The sequence below is a fragment of the Oryzias latipes genome, chromosome 15, assembly GCF_053564925.1.
Source record: "Oryzias latipes strain Hd-rR chromosome 15, Olatipes_Hd-rR_3.1".
Taxonomy (NCBI): domain Eukaryota; kingdom Metazoa; phylum Chordata; class Actinopteri; order Beloniformes; family Adrianichthyidae; genus Oryzias; species Oryzias latipes.
The window spans coordinates 20,539,978-20,559,928 of NC_136251.1; the positions used below are offsets into that span (position 1 = coordinate 20,539,978).

Here is a 19,951-nt window from a genome sequence, read left to right on the forward strand (position 1 = left end):
AATATTCAAACAGCAGTTCTTTTACCTGAGATACCATTTATAATGCTCAAAGAAGCATGTATTGATGGTTTCTTAATCTTTGTCAATACTGATGCTAATGTTGACTCAGAAATTATGTCAGACGTGGGAGGGAAAGTTTTTTACAGGGGAGGCAGCTGCCCCCCTTGCTCCCCTGTAGCTCCGCCTCTGGTTGCGTGACTAAAAACACTTTTCCTCCAGTCTACGTTTTCATAATTTTTCTTGTACAAATTTCTTATTTTACAAACCCCACAATACTAATCTATAGATGATGCAAGTAAACACGATATAGCAATGTATATCGTTCAATTTATAACCTAATTCATGTCTTAAAGGTTATGCTGTCATCTCATGCAGGCTGGATGACTGTTAAATAATATTGCAGCTCATTCAGAAGGCTTGTGCTTTAGTTTTAACCAGAAATACCCTCCTAATAAGGTTGTGTATTGCACCAAAACAGAAGGTAAGAGTTTCAATGAACTATGGAATACTATACCGTTAAACTGGTTCTCTGCTCATGGCTGAAAGTTATGTTTTGACAAAAAAAATTGAAATTTTTACTCAGAAATGAACTGTTGTTTAAAGTTCCTGTCATTTTTACCATTAATGGTTCTTTGACACAAAGAAAAAAAAAAATCAAAAACACACATACTGCAAAATCAATGCATTTTTATTAAGTTTTTGTTTTTTTTGAAAGACGTCCCAAACATTGGTGATGGCATCTTTGCTGCTATAGTCTCTAAAATTGAATAACCAAAGTGCTAGAATAGTTACATTTCAATGGCTTCACTCTGTTAGTAAGAATTGTACATCAAAAAGTCTGCTCAGGTGAAAACACATATCAAACAAAGTTGACAGTTTCATTGATCGTTCAACCATATTAAAGGATAATCTAACCCCTGATTGATGTAGTTGTGTAAGAGGGTGTAGTTTAGCACCCTATGTGGCTTCCTTAACACCCCCTTAAAAAAGTGATTAAGTTTCCATGCCCACAGCATTAGCATCAGCATATACTGAGGCATCAAATCAGTAGAACACCACACATGAACTACATGGCATCTAATGAAAATTAATACAAAGATAATCCCTAGAGTAAAGTAACTTTTTTTTTTCCAGTGAACTAGTGAAAACAGTTCTATTAGACACTGCATATACACTCTCAAGTCTAAAGAGATCACACAGTTTCAGAGTAAATCACAATTTATTCGATGCTTAAATTATCGTTTTTGACCATCCAGTGTTTTGTCATACATTATGCTATTTAGAGCTACAATCAAATAATAGCCTTGTGTCCTTAATGTGAATAGCTTTTAAATCAAGGAAATACTTCACCAAAAATTCAAAGTGAAATGCCCCAGTTTTCCTTTATCACCACTGCAGCCGTTGGAAAAAAAAAACAAATGACACACTGCTAAAATGATAACAGATAGTCTAATGGGGAACAGAGACTCCTACATCTTACAGCCAATACACACAGTACATTTATAATTTTACAGCGAACCAGCTGAATAGCATTTACATTCAGATCGCCTCTCCCTTGTAGAAGAAGCTGCCCTCCAGTTTTACACAGAAGACGAGACACCACAACCTTAAAGAAGCTTTTCACACCTTTTTCCCCCTCACCCACAGAATGAGAAATGCTCTAATATCCTGGTTTTAATTCAAATTATAAAACTGATGAAAAACATGTGGGCTAAATGTGTACAAAGATAAAGGGTTTAATTTGTTCTTTGAATATAGTGTTTCCCCCAAAACTGTACTTAAAATAATGTGAACAGCATGCATAAAAAAATTTGAGAACTCTGAAAGGCTGCTTTTTTTTTTTTTGCAGAATTACCGGTAGATCAATTCCCACTCTAGGAATTTTTATTTTATTTTTCGTTTTTTAGGAAATGTCCTTGTTTAAAATCAAACCAGCTTCATCAAGTACAAACATTATACCAGCTCAAATATTTCATTATATAAGAACCTGTGAAGTTATAGTCAAATCTGTGAAAGTGGAACAGTTTACTGGTAATTTACCCCCTTTTTTTTCAAAAGTTATTCCCACTCATTTTCTTTATACAGAAAAAAAGCTTTTGTGTTAGTTTAAGTTTTAAAATAGAAGGAAAAATATACCAAAACAATTTACATCCTGACAATAATGGGCTCAAGAAAAAAATATAAGGCGAGTGTTGAAGTTGTTTCAAAAGTGTCATTTTTTTTGTCATTACCGCCTTGACCTCACTCTTTTTGTGGACTGAGCTCTTGTGCCATCTTTGGTCACAGTTAAAACTGTATGGAGTCTTTGTTGCAACACGCACTGCTCCTCTAAAGGTTCTTACACCACCAGTGGCCTGATGGTCCGTGCTGTTATGGACAAAACAGGGAGCAGTTTCGCTTGTTTTACTGGTCCAGCACTGTCGGAGAGGGAGAAGCTCACCTCCCAGCTTGACTGGGAGGTGAGGTTTTTATGCTGAAGCCAAAAAGTCTGACCCTCTCTTTGAGTTTGAAGTAGAAAGCTGCAGACTGGACCTTTGCCTCGAGTCGACACTGAAACTCTTCAGCCCTTTGAGCATTTGTTCCCAGGAAGCATCTAACTTGGTTTCTGTAAACCTGTAACACACACAAAGAGAAACATCATCTTGATCATTACATAATGTAAAGTAACTCTAGAACCTAGGGGGCACTGGGTTGTTATGGTGACCTTGGTTACCATAGAAACCCAACCAGGTTTCTCAGCGGTGTAAGTTTATATAAAAAAAAAAAACACAATCGGATCTCTACAGATGGAAAGATTGATAGCAAAGATGATGGTAAGCAGGGATTACCAGTGTGACCGGGGCGGGGGATAGACACTCTTTTTGGAGATCGAGTACTATTGTGAGTTAGGGAACTAGTGGACCAAAAAAAATAAATAAATGGGATGAATGGTCTCAGTGTGGAATTTTGTGCTGAGGTTTGTATCCTGCCTCACAGCCCAGGTCTCTTTGTTTTGTTTTCTTTCATAAGGATTGATTGAGGAGATACTAATCTAATTTTTTAATATTGTGCAAGTTTTTTTTAAACTTTTTTGATTCAATTTCTACATTGAACATTGTCCTAGATTGAAAGAACAATAAACAAATGAGCGATAATCTCAATAGCAAATAAATAGGAAAGCTAGTTTCTGGAATCAGCGCAGACGGTTCAAGAAAGACAATTTTCAAAATATTCTGCCATATAAACACCAGCTTGCATCAAAAAGGTTGAAGAGATTCACTTCTTAACTCTTGTTCCTGCAGATTGAAAACGGAAAAAAGTCCTGTTCCTGATTTTTTTGTACCGTGTCAACTGACTGACAGATGCACAGAAAAACATAGCATTTCTTTTTCCACAGATAAGGGATAATGGCTGACAAAGTGTGTATTTGCGTCGCACAGTTGCTTATGCAAAGTGCGTTAATTTCTGATAATGAACAATTCAAAGGCCATTATCCCGGTTTTATACCATGGTCCAGGTGGATACTCGATTCTGATTGGCTGCATCAAATAATCCGCTTTTTGTGAAATAAGCGATCTAAACCGAACAAATAACAAGAATAAAGTACTAAAAACTGACTGAATATTTATTTCTTTTAAAAGTGATCATGGCATAATTTGGTCATGATAAACACATAATAATTTTTAGTTTATCCTGGAGTTTTGCTGTCCGTCATCTGTGACAAGACAGCAAAGCCCAGTATAAATAATGTGATAGTTTGTCTTCAAGAAAGAATCCTGCATCATTCCACACATAATTCATCCAACATGCAATTTGAACCAAAACCAAGAAAAAACCCCACAGATGTCTGAAAAGGCAACCTTTCTCAATATTTCCTTGCAAAAGTAATTTTGGGTTAAAATGCAAATTGTGGTAAAAAACAAATGAAACTTGATATGCTGATGTTACTTTATTTGCGGCTTGGCCATTTCTCAAACACATATTCACAAAATGTGGTGAACACATTTATACTACGATGTTATACACCTATCACAATAAATGGAATACATTTAAAATAAATTAATTGCAGATTTAACACTTTAAGGATTTCTAAAACCCTGAAGGGGGACCTGGAGTCAGTCTGTATGTCCCTCAGTGTTATTAGCCAGCCCCAACAGAAGAAACAAAAAAAACCCATTTAAATTCAAGTTATGCTATCTCTGTCCAGTTATGTAAAGTCATGGTTTGATTTGTATTTTACCAAGGACCCAAAAGTAAAATTTCTTACCTGCTTTGTTTAGTTTACTTTATGTTTTTTCTAGGTAAAAAGATAAAAAGTGACTAAACTACAGAACGTCTTCTGTTTTTAATTGAGCAATTAGTAATAAAAATGTGCATTTTATGTATATAAAGAATTTCAAAAGGAGTTCAAATCGTGTAACAAGAGGAGAGACTCACTGAAATGAAAAGCTGAAGAAACTGGACAAGTGAGGCTGTTTACCTGATAGACGTTAACCCTCCTTATCAATGATGCTTTTTATCTCCTGATCTTCTGTCATCTTTTCGCCTGCTTTTCCTTGATTCTCCTCCATGCTAAAAAAAAAAAAAAAAGACACAGACACAAAAACATAGCTCAACAATGGTTTGAAAGAACACATTCATAAAATAAGGTGAAACTTGTCAGAGGCCTGAAATAACAGAAAAAAGTGAAAAGCAAAAGTTAATTCATCATAGCACTTTTCATAGTACAGTTAGTCAACTGAAGCATCTGTCAAAGATTTATGACAGAAAGACATTTAGTAGCCACACCATCAAACATCCTAAAAAGAAAAAAAAGATTAGATATAAACAAAAGAGCAAGACAGCATTTTCACAGCACACAATAATAGTTGTTTTTACGATTGGTTAATTTTAAGAAAAGGAAATGAAACCACACCCTCTTGAATCCGTTACTGCCAGTGTTCGATTAGGATGCAGATGCCACACGAACCTCAAACACAACATGCAATATGCCCCTGAAAGTTTTTTTGTTGTTTAGTTTAGAAAGATTTTACTTTAATTTTGATGGGCTACAAAAAAACTAAATCCAACTATTTTTATTTTGTAATTTAAAGCTGGATACAAAATGTAACAAGGAGTAACTAACTCTGAGACCCTGTAGTTGAAAAAAATATTTAAATTAAATTAATTTACTTTTCTCTTGTGTTTGGTAGTTTTATTAAGACCAAACCTACTGCTGTTAGTATGACATACCACAAATGTAGTACTTTGGGTTTCAAACACACATAGTTGCAAATTCTATTTCAACTTTAACCTATTTTCCTTGTGCAGTATGGTTATGAAATTAATTTTTTGAGTTAATGCCAAAATACTTTAGAACAAAAGCTATCTAAATTAAATCAAATTTTAGATTTATTGGGAATATTTTTGTATTTCTTTGTATTAGAGGTCACATTATAGTTGGTGACAGTTGTTAAGGAGAAGATTTCAAATTGGGACTTCATGTCATAAACGTTGCTGACCCTGGTGTAAACAAAGGGTTGACAGGAACTCAGGGCAGGCTTACCCTGCGCCAAAAGTCCCATCCACAAGTCAAATTTCTGATGAACTATTGCTGCTCTGCAGAAACCATGCCCTTGATTTAGGCTAAAACAACATAATCATAATTAAAAGACCACTGGGAATGCTTTTAAAATAGATGAAAAGATGATTGGAGTGAGACTTAAAAGCATTGCAGCTTTAAATTGAAATGGTAGTGTAGCTAAAAGCTTCCCCAAATTCCAGATTCATGACGAGTGATGTTGTATCATGATCTTCTGTTCCTTTGCCTTCAAGGAAGGTAGAAAAGCGCTATACAAGTATACGCCATTTACCATTTTAACATTTTGTTCAAAGCAGACTTTGGAGGAGGAACACAGTTAAAACAAATCTTCATGCCAACCTCTGAACCATATTCTTGCTGAATGGAACTGAGCGAAGCTGCACTGTTCCACCTGCTACTTCCCTGGCTTTCTGGTGTGGGAGTTGACACCCGGCGAATGACCGTCCTGATCACCTGCCCATGTTGAAAGAATGATGACAAAATGGGTGAAGGTGTGCTCAAGAAATACCTAGCTTAATAGGACGCTTCTCAGGAGGATAAATTAATACATTACTTTTCTACTGACGAGGTTGCCATCTTGGTCCATGTAGTGTTCCTCTGTGATCGACTCGCCTGGAACATCTTTTGCTTCTTCTCCCTGCAAGTGTTTAATGGTTAACACAAGGCATCACCATTGATTGCCTTGAAGCATGGCAGGAAACAAAAACAAAAAGAAGGAAACACACCCTTCACCAACACCTAAGGAAGGAAGAAACCTCAAAAGAGAAGAATGCCCATCTCATGAGGAGACCAGGTTAGTCTTTAAACAAGAACTGCAATAGGGTCAGTAGCACATGTAAACACTTGTTTGGGCATGTGTCCACACAAGCTTAAAAAGAGAAAAAAGCATTTAAGCAGAACTATAAGAGCACACAACAGACTCAGGAGAACTACGGAAACCAAACCAAACCAAGACCTAAACGGCCCCTGCTCCAGGATTTCAGGGTACCTTCAAAATGAGTCGGCGTCGGAAGACTCTAGTTGTTACGGTCTGCTCTTCCTCTGAGCCAGAATCTACACTAACCAGCTGTGAAGGCAAGTATCATACAGTCATTATGTAAAAGGCAAACTTTTTTAAAGACATTTAGGTTGCTTGGATGGCCTGTAACTCCAGCACTGGCTCAGTTAGAGAAAGGAAATTACAAAATCGAGCAAAGTAGAATTCATAAAACCAATAACCGTAGCTATTGTTAAAATTCCCTTTAGAGATTAATTGGATATCACATTACCTGGGCTTTTTTCTCAGAGACCGGTGCTCCATCTTCTTTCTTGGCATTTGATGATTCAGATGAGGCGTCCTGACGGGAGAGCTTTGAGTTATCTCCATTTTGTTGGGACCTCCCAGACTCCCCCCTCGATGAGGAAGTGATGGAGTCACTAGAGTTCTCTTGGCTGTAAGGAAACATTAATTTAGTTGCATTTCATATGTTTAATAAAGTTAGTGCTCTGTATTTTGTAGGGGTTTCATTCCTACCTTTCTCGTCTGTTAAGCAGGTCTGAGCTGACGCTGCGGCCCGGTGTTGGTGGTTCCACATTGACGCTGGATGAATCACTGTGCCAACCTGAAAGTGAAGACACGTTCTTTTCTTCCTGTTCATGACCGCCTTGATCCCTGAATTCAGTCGCCTCCTTGTCCTCGTCCTTCCCCTCTGAGCCTTCTTGGTTTTGTGCTCCCCCAAGCATAGATCCAAATGTTTCATCTGTCAATTCTTTGCATTTGTTCTCCTCTTCTTCCTCACTGGATCCTAACTCATTGTGTCGAAGGTGCTGCAATGCTTCAACCCAGGCCTGAGGAGAGAGGTCAGCAACAGCCTGGTCCTTGACTTTCAAATCTCCTTTTGGTGCAACATGAGCGACTTTTTCCTTCATTTTTCCATCTGTTCCATCCCACTTTTGAAAGCTTTCTCTACAGTCTTCGTCAGCTTTTTCAACCCCAGGTGATTGACCTTCTAAGATGGTCGTAACTTCGCTTTTCTCCACTTCATGCCCAGTAACTATCAGACTATGTCTTTTTTTTGATGAGCTGCTAAAATCTTGAACTTCCTCTTCCTCAGTTGCAGTGGTCTTACTGATATTTTTATCAACTCCCTGCTCACGGACAACATCCATCTCTGGCTCTGCACATCCAATCTTCTGTTCAACCAAAATGACACCTTCCTCAACCATCTTAGACCTATCTTTTGTTATGATCTCACACTTTCTTTCCACATTTTTAATCAAGTCCTGCTCTACCCACTTCTCCACTAATCTATGCCTTTCTGTCAACTCTGCTGCAACCATTTCACCAACTTTCTCAATTTCTTCACGTAATCTAAATTGACTTCCTTTAAGACCCACTTTTTCTTCGAGTCCATGGAGAGCATCCATCTGCCCACATCCAAATCTCACTGCTCTGTCTGGCGGTGATGGCGTTATGGATGACACTGACGACAGTGAAGGGGAAGATGTGGAGTAGGCCATGTCAACATCTAATTCACATCTTGCTGGAAAAGAAGGCGAACATGGCTTGTAATTGGGTTCCAGTTCTCGATAGGTTTTGTCCTCCTCTTCGCTCATAAGCAGCTGGTCGTTCAGAGCGATGTGGGGTTTTCTGACCTTAGAAGGAAGAGGATCAGGGAGTTCAAAGGCAAGGACAGAAATGGCGAGCTCACAGGGTCTGGGGGGGCTTTTAGGGGGACTTTCTGGCTCTTTGCTTTCAGGCTCTAGGTCTGGACACCAGGGTGGGGGCTGATTCAGCTTGTCCTCATGGAAAGGAGAGTCTGGTTTTGAGCAATGGTGATGTTGGGAAAGGGAAGGGTTGGGGGTGATGGGGAGTTCAGACTCCAGGAAGGAGGGGCTGGAAAGCAGCGCTGCTGGGGACTGCAGCTCCGCTAGAATGTTCTGATAATCTGCAGGTGACAGGATGACAAATGTACAGACATACACACAACGAAGCATGCCACAAAAGAATAAAACACACCGAAAAACCCACAAACCCTATAACAAACAGCACATGACATGGAAATGACACAGAGGTGGAAGGGCAGTGCATGTATTCAAGCCACAACCAGGTAAGATCTGTATATCCTGAACAAGTGCAAAAATCCTGGCTATGGCGTAATAAATTACTGCATGTAGTATGTAAAATGCATTAAACTAACCTATTTATACACAATGTTTAATTTATTTTACATTTTCAAAATATATGCTAAAATTCACAGTAATGATTATAAACTTATATTTACATGTTTCTACTGTTTCCAGAAATTGTTGAGAAGCTGTGTGAGACAGGTGAGCATATACGGTTTTTGAAGTATTAGCACTGTATATGACGAGCTCTGTAAAATATATTTGCCAGGGTGTGGTATTTTATGCCCACATGATGCAGATGAGAGATGTGAGGAATAATAGTCAAAGGGGAGGAGGGTCTAAGTGAAGCAGGCAGCATGCTAAATGAACAGCTCCACTTTAGAGGGATCGGTGTGGGCTCGAGAGGGGGGCGGGCTGACTGCTGGAACGCGACAAACAGGACAGGGAGACAGCGAGCGGAGAGGGGGGGAAAGAGGACTGGGGCTAGAACAGCGAGATCCTGAAGGGGAAAGAGGAAGTATGATGGAGAGAGGGGAGACAGGCCGTGAGGAGGAGGAGGAAGGCGCGAGCTGAGCCACTAAAGAGTCTTTACTTGTAGAGGCTGAGCATGGGATCTGTGAAAAGGGAATGGTAGGATAATTTTTAGTATGGCTAGTTGAAACGGTGGTTGCTTTGGTGGGAGTAGTAGTATGACAGGAAAAGCCAGAGAATGACCCGGACATGGTTGGTGAAAGTGTGACTGGTTCCGCATGAGGAAAGGTTGGGGTGGCCATGGTGAAAGGAGGAGAGGCTGGTACAGATGTAGGAGAAGTTGGAAAAAAAGTTGGTGAAAAGGGTGAGGGTGAACAATGATTAGCTGAGGAGGGGAGAGGGGAGGTGATAAGGGGTATTGGAGATGACCCTCGAGCACTGAAGGGGAAAGCTGGGAATTGACGAGGGTCAGGAGAGAGACAGTGAAGGTTGAAGGATGGGGAAGCAGACGAACGGAGGTGAGACTGTGGAACATCAAACTGAGCTAAAGGGGCCAAGTCTTTAAAGGAAAGGGAAGACTCATAACTGGGAGAGCGGCGGGAGGATGAGGTACAGCCATTGGTGGAAGTAGGTGTGAGGGGAGTAGGGGGGGGGAGTTGGTGTTGGTGTTGCAAATATACTACTGGGTGACCGACTAATGAAGGGAGCCATATTGCTACTGGGAGTTAAAGGGATTATTACACAAACTATAAACAGAGGGTAAAGGCAGATCAGATAAAAGAAAAGAAGGGAAATGAAGAATGAAAATACATTGAGCAAGATAAGAAACATGCATGAAAAACAAAACAATGTGAATGATTGAGACAAAAGCACATGTGGATGACTCTTGATTAGTTAAGAGCTGTCATGTGCTGTTATCAGCAGGGGATAATGCTGTTTGATGGGTGATGTGCAGGACGAGGAAGAGGTGGAGGCAGTCTGTTTTCACAGGGGAAGAGACTCTCTCATCTATCCAAGGAAGGCTCAGAGGAACTGGAGGAGAACTAGGAAAGCTTAACTAAATCCACAGAGAAAAAGCAGATTCTATAAGGATGCACATTTTCTACTCATGTCAGATGTGACTGAAAAACATTTAAAGCAGTTCACAGCTTGCAGAATGCATGTAAAGAGAACTTTTAGCAGCAGAATTGCTAATTTGAAACTACTTTGTGCATACAAATTAAATAGTGTTAAGTTCAAAAACCCCAATTAAATAAAATAATTATATATATAAAATAATTATCTATATATATATATATATATCTATATATATATATATATATATATATATATATATATATCTATATATATATATATCTATATATATATATATATATATATATATATATATAATTATTTAGTGGTAAAAGATTAGAAATGATTTTATAAAAAAAATCAGATCCAGTTGTTCAAAACTCACATCTCACATTAAGTCTGCTTTAAGTCATGCAAGCACTACAACATCAACAAAAATGGTAGCAGGGAGAGGTAAGAGGTCAGCTAGAGAAGCTAAACTTTACCATCAGCCTGATCCCGGAAAACAGGGTTATCATCGGCAAAACATCTCGTGCCTGAAATGTTACCATAGTCAAATATTGGGCCCTCCAGTAAACTAACAATATCCATCCGATTGACTTTGGTCAGCACTACGGTTAAGGCATCCGCTGCAAAAAGAAAGCAAAGAAAGTATTCAAATCAGGAAATAAATAATTTTGCTGTGTTGAATATTTACTCAAAAAAAAAGACAAAGAGAGACCAAACTGGAAATTAGAATCTTTAGATTTATTAATAGACTTACTTGTGGCATTTTTCCCTTCCCGACTGACCCATTTCTTGAGTAACATGAAGCTCTGTGCTGTTAGAGAGTTAGGATTCTCAAGTCTTATGTGGTTGATCTCATCCACAGTAAAGTTCATCTCTCGAGCAAGTTCTATGAAATAAAAAGTAGCTTTTACAAATTGATGAAACCTTTTTCCCACTTGATAGTTGTTTGACTTATTTTGCATTGCATAGCATTAGTTAAAAATCATTACAAAACCTGGCATTTTTAAATACTTCCTTTTTTTATGTCATCCACTTTTTTTACTTTAATTTATCCAACTGCCACTGAAATTACGTACTTATCATTCAAGATTTCATTTTTTCAATAAATGTATTTACTTCACTATCCATCCTTAGCCTGGGATCATGTGACTAGGACAACCACATTTATTATCAGTGTCAGAGAGAACTAACAAATCAGAACTAACGACTCACAGGTTGGGAAACCAAATGAATGAGAAAATTAAAACAGCAATGTGCTGTGAATGTCACCTGTCCAGCTGAGTCCAAGGTGATCTGCAACAATAGCCATACGCAAATCTGTCCGCTCACAAGGACTTTGGGGGCCTAGGCAGAGAGAAGAGAATAATGGAATTAACACTGTTTCCTTTTTCCATCCCTTGTATTTTATTTTAAAGAAGATAAAAAGAAACAAATACATTTTCCATTTCTGGCCACTTTATTTATATGCTTTTTTTTTCTCTTAAAATGCAGAAAATGATTGCAAGTGTAATTCAGCATCTTAATCAGTTGATAAAAAATACTTTGTTTTTAAGATGCTCTTGCATGTTAAGAACAACAATAATTTAGTAATAGCATGATAAAGATGGCAAGAAAAGGACATTTCTTTACATGAGAAGCAATTATGGTCAACATGAATGTTCCAACAGAGTAAGTGGTGTGTCAAGACTGTGGTATGTATTTTCTAGGCAGGCAGTGACTGCATGAGAACTACAAAAATGTTACAAAAATTAACAACAGACTCAATATTTATATATATTTAGGGGTAAAAGTCTATGACAGAATCTATAATGTCAACATGCAGGGACACATTTAGGTGTTTGGAAAGTTTCTAGGACCGTTTTATGTAAAATTTGTAGAAATAATTGGCACAATAAGTCAGGAACCATGTTGAACAGGCTTCTGGACAGGGGAGTTGTCAAACAGGGCCCTGGTGGTGCCAGTGACACATCATTACTACAGACGGTACAGTACACATTACATCAATGGTAAAAACAAAATAAAATAAAACAAATGACAGCTACTGTTCTGAAGACAAAATGGAAACACGCCACAGGCATTCCAGTCAATTCAGCAGACAATCACGACAAAAGTCATGCAACTAAAAGTGAGCTCAAATATAGAAATATATTTTAAACATAGTGTGAAAGTTTTACAAACTAGGCTTGATCTCCGCGATGGGAGGCGTTCGAGACCCTGAGAGTCCCTGACTGCCCTCCTTCCCACCAGTCCGCCTACTCCTCCTGTTCCTCTCACTGCCGGAGGCCCTGTCCGTCGTCGCCACCTTTGCCCTTACGGACGCGGCCCCGGCCTCAGCCCTCGAACCTCTACCAGACCTAGATGAGCGGGAGGGCTGGGAGGGCTGGGAGGGCTGGGAAGGCTGGGAGGCGTCCGACAGAGAGGTGCTCCGGGAGGTGCTGTCTTCCTCCGACTGCTCTGTCTGCGTCTTTTTCTCCTCGTCTGACAGGCGGTCCACCAACTTTAGCGTCTCCCCACTAATGTCTTTAAAGTATTCAATGGTGCGCTTACAAATCTCACTAGGGTTCTCTTTTCTGTCTTGTCTACATGCACCCTCGATTGTGACACTAGTAACTTGATTGCTGCTCTTAAATGGAAGTCGTGTGGGTAGCTGTATAGCTCTTGTCTCCTTTTCCAATTTCTTCATTAGCTGTGAGGTACCCTGAACTGGAAGTGGTGAACAAGTTGTAGCAGCAGGACTATTCTTTTTTATGTCCTTAATTGGGATTCTAGATCTGGGTGCTACTTTGGCAATGGCTGGCTCTCCTCTTTTTCTGATTTGAGCTGTTATTGCTTGTTTGGGTTTCTGTTTGCCAATAGCTGTCCCCTGAGTGTGAAATGACCACCCTGGTGCTTTAACTGGAAGTCGTGACTTGGGTTGCTTCACCTCACTTTCTTTGACGGTTTCATTTTTCTGTTCCTGTACTGGTCTGCTGTGGTGAACTTCTACTTTCTCCTCTAAGTCCCTATAGCATGTTGTTTCTATCCGACTAGCTTTCTGAAGGATGGGCTCTGATGAGGACTGTAAATTGAACACCACACTACCACACTGAATGTAGTTGGCCTGAACACTGGAGGACTCAAGATTATTGTTGTTGTTAAAGTTTTCTAAGGGGTACTCTTTTTTGTCTTGCTGTGGCTCAGCATGATTACTGGACTTTTTCTCTGTACACTGAGCCTCTGTGCTTATGTATTCTGGCACCACCTGACCCCCTGAAATCTCAGCTTTGCAATCGGTGACATCCCCTGAGTCTTTTTTCAGTGTTATAGAGGCAGCTATGCCCATCTTAATAGGAGTGCGTAATTTGGAATCAACCTTAGAGGCTGTGATTGTGCAAGAAGAAGCAGTCTCTGCTATGGCTTCACAGGCAGGAACATCAGTACCAGCATAGTCACTACCAGGTTGTGTGGGACTGCATTTTGCTGTAGCTTCTGCTGATGCTGTTGGTATAGTGCTGCTGTCTAAGTCAGTATCTACAACCTGAATCTTCCCATCTACTGTGTATCTCTCCCCTGTTTTTGATTGAGAGGAAAGTCCCCCCAGGATTTTGCCCCCTCGCCCCTTTTCCCCTGTTTTAGGGTCAGAGGAATGCTCACCAATCTGGAAAAACTGAAGCCTCTCTTCAACAAAGTCCCGCTTGCTCATGTCAATAGCACCACTGCGGGTCATCTCAAACATCTTTCCTTCGTGGAAAGGGAAGGGGTTAGGCTCACTAGTTGGTGTGCTCTCATCGGTTGGTGTTCGAGCAGGGGTTGTATCGGGTGTTGTTGCCTGCGATTTATCCTCCACCGATAAACTGAAGGGCTTTGGGTCTTCCTCTTTTGCTTTTGGATCAAAAACCCCTTCATTGTCAACCCCCTTTGTGGACCAGGGATCAAAGTCCAATCCTTTGGTGGCAACCGTTTTAAAGGTTGAATTAAGTTCCTCTTCAAGCTGGTAGCCAAAACAGTTCTCTCCAAAGCCGTGTCTATCTGGATGTCTTCCTTCAAGTGTATAATCTTTTTCAGCCCCATCACTATTCTTGGAAGATTTGCTGCTTTTAGCATTTCCATTGTCCCCACCATCTTCACATTTTTCCTCCTCTATCACTTCTAGCTTAGACTGACTAAATGAGCGGTCAGTCATTTTTCCATCATTGGACAGACTTGAAGTTTTTGGGTCTTCACTCAGTCCATCATCCTCATCTTGAAGGTCATAACCATCTAAAGAGTCTATTTCAGTTGCATCTGTGTCATGGGAGAATTCTGCTGTAGTTGCTAAGGAACAGTCAGTGATTGACTGATCGTTGCCGTTTTGTTCAAAGTCAGCATCATCTCCCTTTAAAACACCGTTAACTCCAGAGTCATTATTTCCATTTTTCTCAGATTTTTTTTGTTTTGAGCGTTTTTCTCCTCCTTCTTCTTTTATTTTAAATGTGTATTTCTTGACAGGAATGGGATGAAAGACGGATTCGTCATCACTAGAGTCGCTGTTATCTGCTCCTGGGGGGATAGGAGATGGTGGCTGCACCCTAATGACTGGTTCAGATAAGAGGTGCCTATCATGCTCCTCTTGGAGATTTACCTCCATCATTTCTGTCTCTGCTTCAGAGGAAGCCTGTGAACCTTTTTTCTTAGGGCCAGACTGCTCCGCCTCTAAGGGGGGAGGTGGTGGAAACTCTATATAAGCAACTCTTTTTTCTCCCAACTTCCTTCTCTCTCCATCTTGATTTTTACTGCGAATCTCCGGAGAAGGTGGTTTAGATTTTTCTTTAGAGGGTTCCTTGTAGATGAAGGTCTTCCCCTCTTCTTCTTCAGACTCCTCTGGGATAGGGCTGGGCATGCCAGTCATGAAGCCTATCGCAGAGTCTGGGGCTCTGGAGGCTAGACTCATTTCCTCCAAGCTGGGAGTCTCAGGAGTAACAGGGCTTCGACCAGAGCTGTCCATGAAAGTCACTTGTTCCAGAGTGTCATCTTCTGGACTTCCTTGAGGAGATGGAGACTGCTTTTGTTTGACAGTGTAAAATGCACCCCTACTCTCATGGACTGTCCTACTCTCATGGCTCACTATCTTTTTGTATGTTCCCAGCTGCCCCGAGGCTTCCTCCTTTTCATACTGCTTTCCTACTTGGATGCTGACATACACAGGCAATGGTTTAATATCTTTAAAACCTTCAGTTATGACCACAGGTGTCACTTGACCCAAATACTCTATCTGGTCATCATCAACACCATTACACAACACATTGGACTGACTACTGTCTGGCGTAGATTTTCCACTTGATAAACCTTGAGTAGATTTATTGGATTCAGAGCTACCTTTAGACTGATTTCTAGCTGAAATGGCTGTCCGAGACCCAGATTTTTCATGAGATTCATCTAACGTTAAATATGGAGAGAATTTCTGTTTTTCTGGGTAATTAGATGACTTTTTTACAGGAATTTGTGATTCCGAGTTTTTTTTTAGACTACTGTTGCAATTTGGACTATCTCTGACCACATATTCTGTATAGATTACTTTCTTAGCTGCTTCTTGTCTTTGTGAATCATTTTTGTTGAAATCATTTGCCGAATTATGTGATGATTTGGGAGATTGAGGGTTATAATGTCCATACCTTTGGCCATCCCTAGTTTTGAACAAGGAGCTTTCTTCCTGAGCTTTCTCTTTTTCACTAGTTGCATGTTTGGGAGAAAATGCATTTGAGTCATTGCCAATACATTTTCTCTGAGTCACTGGAGTGTCTGGAGTTTTTGAAACACTACTTCCACCAAATATCTGATACACAGGTAGTTTAGTTTCCTGGAGTTTCCTCACTGGAAGGTTGGAATTTTGTCCACTCTGAGGACTTCTCTGTTGTCTTTGAGCCTCTTGCTCAAACTTCAGTCGCACTGCACTGACTTTGGAAGATGTCATTTGAGAAGATTTAAGACTATCACCAACACTTCTTTGTGATGTATCATCTCTTTGTTTTCGAGAATCTGTATCTGAAAACTGCAGCAATGCTCTCCTTTCTGGGCTACTAGGTAAACTGGCACATTTTCTGTCACTTGAGGCGAACTTGTCTCTGAGTCTTTCTCTATTCCATTCTTCCCCAATGCACCCACTTCTATATGGTGACCTCTCGGGACTACTTTGTGTTGAACTAGGCCCTGATCGCGATTCTCTGAAGTCTGGCCTGCGAGATTTTTTCTCTGGAGATGACAGTTCGTCATTGAGTTGTTCTGTTTTATCTCTAAAAAACTGTGATACTTCACTCAGTTTCTCTTCTGCCTCTTTAACAGTTCTGTCAACTCTGTCCTCATACATTATTTGCCCAACTTCATTATTTTGAGTGTCATCTGACACACGCATCCAAACAGAATGCTTTGGACTACCAGGCTCAGATGAATACTGCAGAAGTGTCAATTTGTCAAAGTTATCATCAACATTTGCCAAGTGCCCAGACTGGTCATAGGCATTTCTTGATGACCTAAAAACATACTCTGTTCTTGGTGCAGATGACCTACCTTCACTATAAGTACTTCTGTCTGGTGAATGAAAGCGAGACCGATCTCTCAGATACTCTTCTGTGTCAGAATACGAACGGTCAAGCTTCTCAGAAAGTAGCATTTTCTCTGCAAAATTGTAAGATTCCCCCCTAAGTTCTGATAATTCATCCTCATTGAACTCTACAGACTGCTGGCTAAGAAGCTTTAATGTTTTGTAGGAATCATCTGCTATGAGTTGTGCTGAACTAGGGCGACTGTCGTCCTCCTGTGACATGGGTGTGTTTACTCTGGATGAGTCAATAAAAACTGAGGGTAATTCTTCAGGCTCTTCCTCATCTTGCCGACTGCCTGGGTAGAAGAACATTTCTTTTTCTGTGTGGTTTTTAGTTTCTCTGATAATAACCTCTGTTGGCTCTGTTTTATTGCCCTTTTCAATATGAACCTCAATTATCCGTTCAACTTTTGGTTTGGAGTTGACATCCTCAAGGACTCTTTGTGAAATTTCCTCGTTGCTGGACCTGTGCTCAAACAGCCCAGCTAGCTCCCTGGAAGGGTCTTTGCCTGACTGAAAAGCCTTCATTATGTCATGAACAGACATTGTTTCTTCACATCTCTCTGATGCTGCTTCTTTGCCAGGTGGTTTGTGGTATACCATCCTGGTGGTGGTAGTGATGTGAGTTTCCTCTTTTACTCTCATCCCTTTTGGATCTTCATCTGGGCTGACCTTTACTGAACTGCATTTATTTGGATCTCCAGTAGATGTAAACTGAGTTTGACTTTTAGAACCAGAATCAATATACTTGACAGAATGTGTATCCTCCATGGTGGGCTGAGTTTTATCCTCTGGCTCATAGCTCCTGATGACATGGACAACCTCTGTCCTAGTTTCAGTGATCACTGGAGGCGCAGGCATATCTTGAAAAAGGGCCTTAGGACCCATACCTTCTGCGCTTTGTGGGGCAGAAGGTGTCCTCTCACTCCTCGTCTCAAACCCACTGTCTGATAGGGGGCTTTTATCTTGTTCATGTGAAATATCATCAGGGGACTCCAGAACAGTGTCTGACCCAAAAAGTGCATCTGCTACTTTGCTGATTTCCCTGTCTGAAGGTGAAGAACGCATGTTTGTTGGAGGCATTTTAAGCTTATGTTCTTGAACTGCTATAGTTGGTTTTAAGACTCTTTTATGCTTCTCTTTTCCCTCTCCTTCTCTTCTGTCCTCATCAGTTTTATGCTTTCCTTCTGGGACTTTAGAGAAAGTGCTGCTTCCTACATCATTGACCAGGTAGTCAACTACTTTGGAAAGACTGAAATCTGGAGAAGATTTTGTTCCTGTTTGGTGAACTACTGTCTCATATCTTGGTGGATAGCTCCAATTGCTTGGTGGCTGTTCAACTTGTATTTTTGAGAAGTGAATGTCATCTAATGACCCTCTTGCTGGGGAAACTCTACCATCCTTCCCAACATCTTTGGTGAGGATTTCACTCACTTTTACCAAATCCTGCTTGACTTTCTCCACAATCCGGTATGGTTCCTCATCCTCTAGCTTACCCTCTTTGGGAGAATCAGACCGAAATCCTTTACTGGATGAAGAAGAATTTGGGTCTGTCTGCAAAATGGCAGACATTCTTATCAAATCCTCTTTCATTTCAGCAACATCCTTCAGAATCTCTTGGCTAGATGAGAGTGGGGATGTAGTTTTAGATTTAATACCAGGAGGTAAATGAGGAGCTTTGATGGGAGAAAGAGTTCTTGCAAAAGACGACTCATTCCGCGCATTCACCTCAGATGGCACAGACTTCCTTGGGGAAAGAAGAGCAGCGGCTGCTGAGGACACCTCTGGCAACTTTTTAAACTGTGACTCTGGCAACACACTTGTAACGGAATAAACAGGAACAGTCGTTGTGCTGGATGTTACAGCAGTGGTGGCATTGGGCGTGGATCTCAAAGGGGCATAAAGGGAACCAGAAGCTGATGACCTAATTGACTGATATGAGGATGAAGCAGAGGAGGACAAGGACTTCAGGGTGCCATAGCCTGCAGAACAAGAATTTAATGTTTTTTCAACCTCATCAAAAGCTGCGTTGACGCTTGAAGTTGCTGCATTAGTGGTTGCTTGTATTCTCTCCTGTAGACTACTTGTGAGAAGTGGTGTTGGGGATAAAGATCGGTACTGTGTTGGTGACAAAGTTCCATTAATCAGCCCTGCAGCACTTGGGGGGGTACTGGATTTGAGGGGTGATGAAAAAGAAGAGAAAAGATTTCTTGCAGAACCAGTGGCATCTGAGGCAAATGAGCGAACAGAGGAGAGACCAGGAACAGTTTTGATGGGTGAGGAGGAAGATGGTGTGCCACTAGAGCTTCCCAGTACAGTCTTGTAGGGCAGTGGAGAACTGAACATGTTGAGGGATGATTTTGGAGAGGTTGGCGGGGTCAGGCCAATGGATATTCTGTCAAGAACAGTGCTTCCTCCTCCAGAAGTAGTTATGGGGGAGATTCTAGCTGACAATGCTGATAATCCTTTCATGGATCCAGGGTCTGGGGCACTTCTCCCTGGAGAGGCCAGGGGACTGGGGGTGATCTGAACAGGGTACTGGGATTGTTGGACTACAGTTTTAATAGGAGAAGAGATGGTTCTATATGATCGGATGGGGGAGGCGGTGTCACTAACTGACTTTACAGAAGAGGCAGGTGATCCAGGGATGTTGCTCTTGATGGGGGAGACAGAGTTGATGGACCAGACAGACTTCAGTGGAGAGGCAGAGGGCGTGTTGGATGACGAACTGGAGAGGGAGCCAAATCCAGACTTGGTTTGGCCAGGGATGGCGACAGGAACAGGCGACCACGCCTGATAAGATCTCGTTGAAAAGACAGGTTTGTGAGGGTAGCTAGAAGGCTGTGTTCTCGGCGAGCTTCGATCAGTAGTTTCTTCAACAATAATTCAAATCAAAACAATAAGGAATTAAACATAAAATTAACATAAAAAAATGAAATAAAATGTAAGAAACAGAAAGAGAAGTTTGTGTCAGTCAGAATTGGTACTATTCACAGCAGCAAGGCAAATATTTATACATATGTAAGAAATGCTCATTTTGTAGAGTGATATGGCTAAATGACAAAATAACTCAATACAAAATGGAGTGTGTATGGAAACAAAAATGCATGTAAAATGGTATCATTGACAACATAAAAACAACTCAAAACAGAAACAAAGGCATCAGTGGATTC

At 40.6% G+C, this 19,951-nt stretch overlaps 1 protein-coding gene across 50 annotated transcripts in view; it reads right to left on the minus strand.

Annotated features, from left to right (window-relative positions):
- Positions 1 to 670: 670 nt before the first annotated feature.
- The window catches only part of LOC101165834 (ankyrin-3), a 113,401-nt gene continuing 94,120 nt past the window's right edge, over positions 671 to 19,951 (minus strand). For 27 of the 50 annotated variants that reach the window (XM_078931907.1, XM_078931921.1, XM_078931920.1 and 24 more), the window contains 11 exons: positions 13,856 to 19,651; positions 11,492 to 11,566; positions 10,977 to 11,108; positions 10,699 to 10,842; positions 7,074 to 8,487; positions 6,829 to 6,991; positions 6,549 to 6,626; positions 6,114 to 6,197; positions 5,900 to 6,013; positions 4,460 to 4,551; positions 671 to 2,613 (listed from right to left, as the gene is read on the minus strand). In XM_078931907.1, the coding sequence (XP_078788033.1) occupies positions 4,483 to 4,551; positions 5,900 to 6,013; positions 6,114 to 6,197; positions 6,549 to 6,626; positions 6,829 to 6,991; positions 7,074 to 8,487; positions 10,699 to 10,842; positions 10,977 to 11,108; positions 11,492 to 11,566; positions 13,856 to 19,651 (8,069 nt within the window). In that variant the 3' untranslated portion in view covers positions 671 to 2,613; positions 4,460 to 4,482. The remainder of the gene's footprint in view (positions 2,614 to 4,459; positions 4,552 to 5,899; positions 6,014 to 6,113; positions 6,198 to 6,548; positions 6,627 to 6,828; positions 6,992 to 7,073; positions 8,488 to 10,698; positions 10,843 to 10,976; positions 11,109 to 11,491; positions 11,567 to 13,855; positions 19,652 to 19,951) is intronic. The other 23 variants (XM_078931938.1, XM_078931937.1, XM_078931936.1 and 20 more) reach the window with 18 other exon arrangements.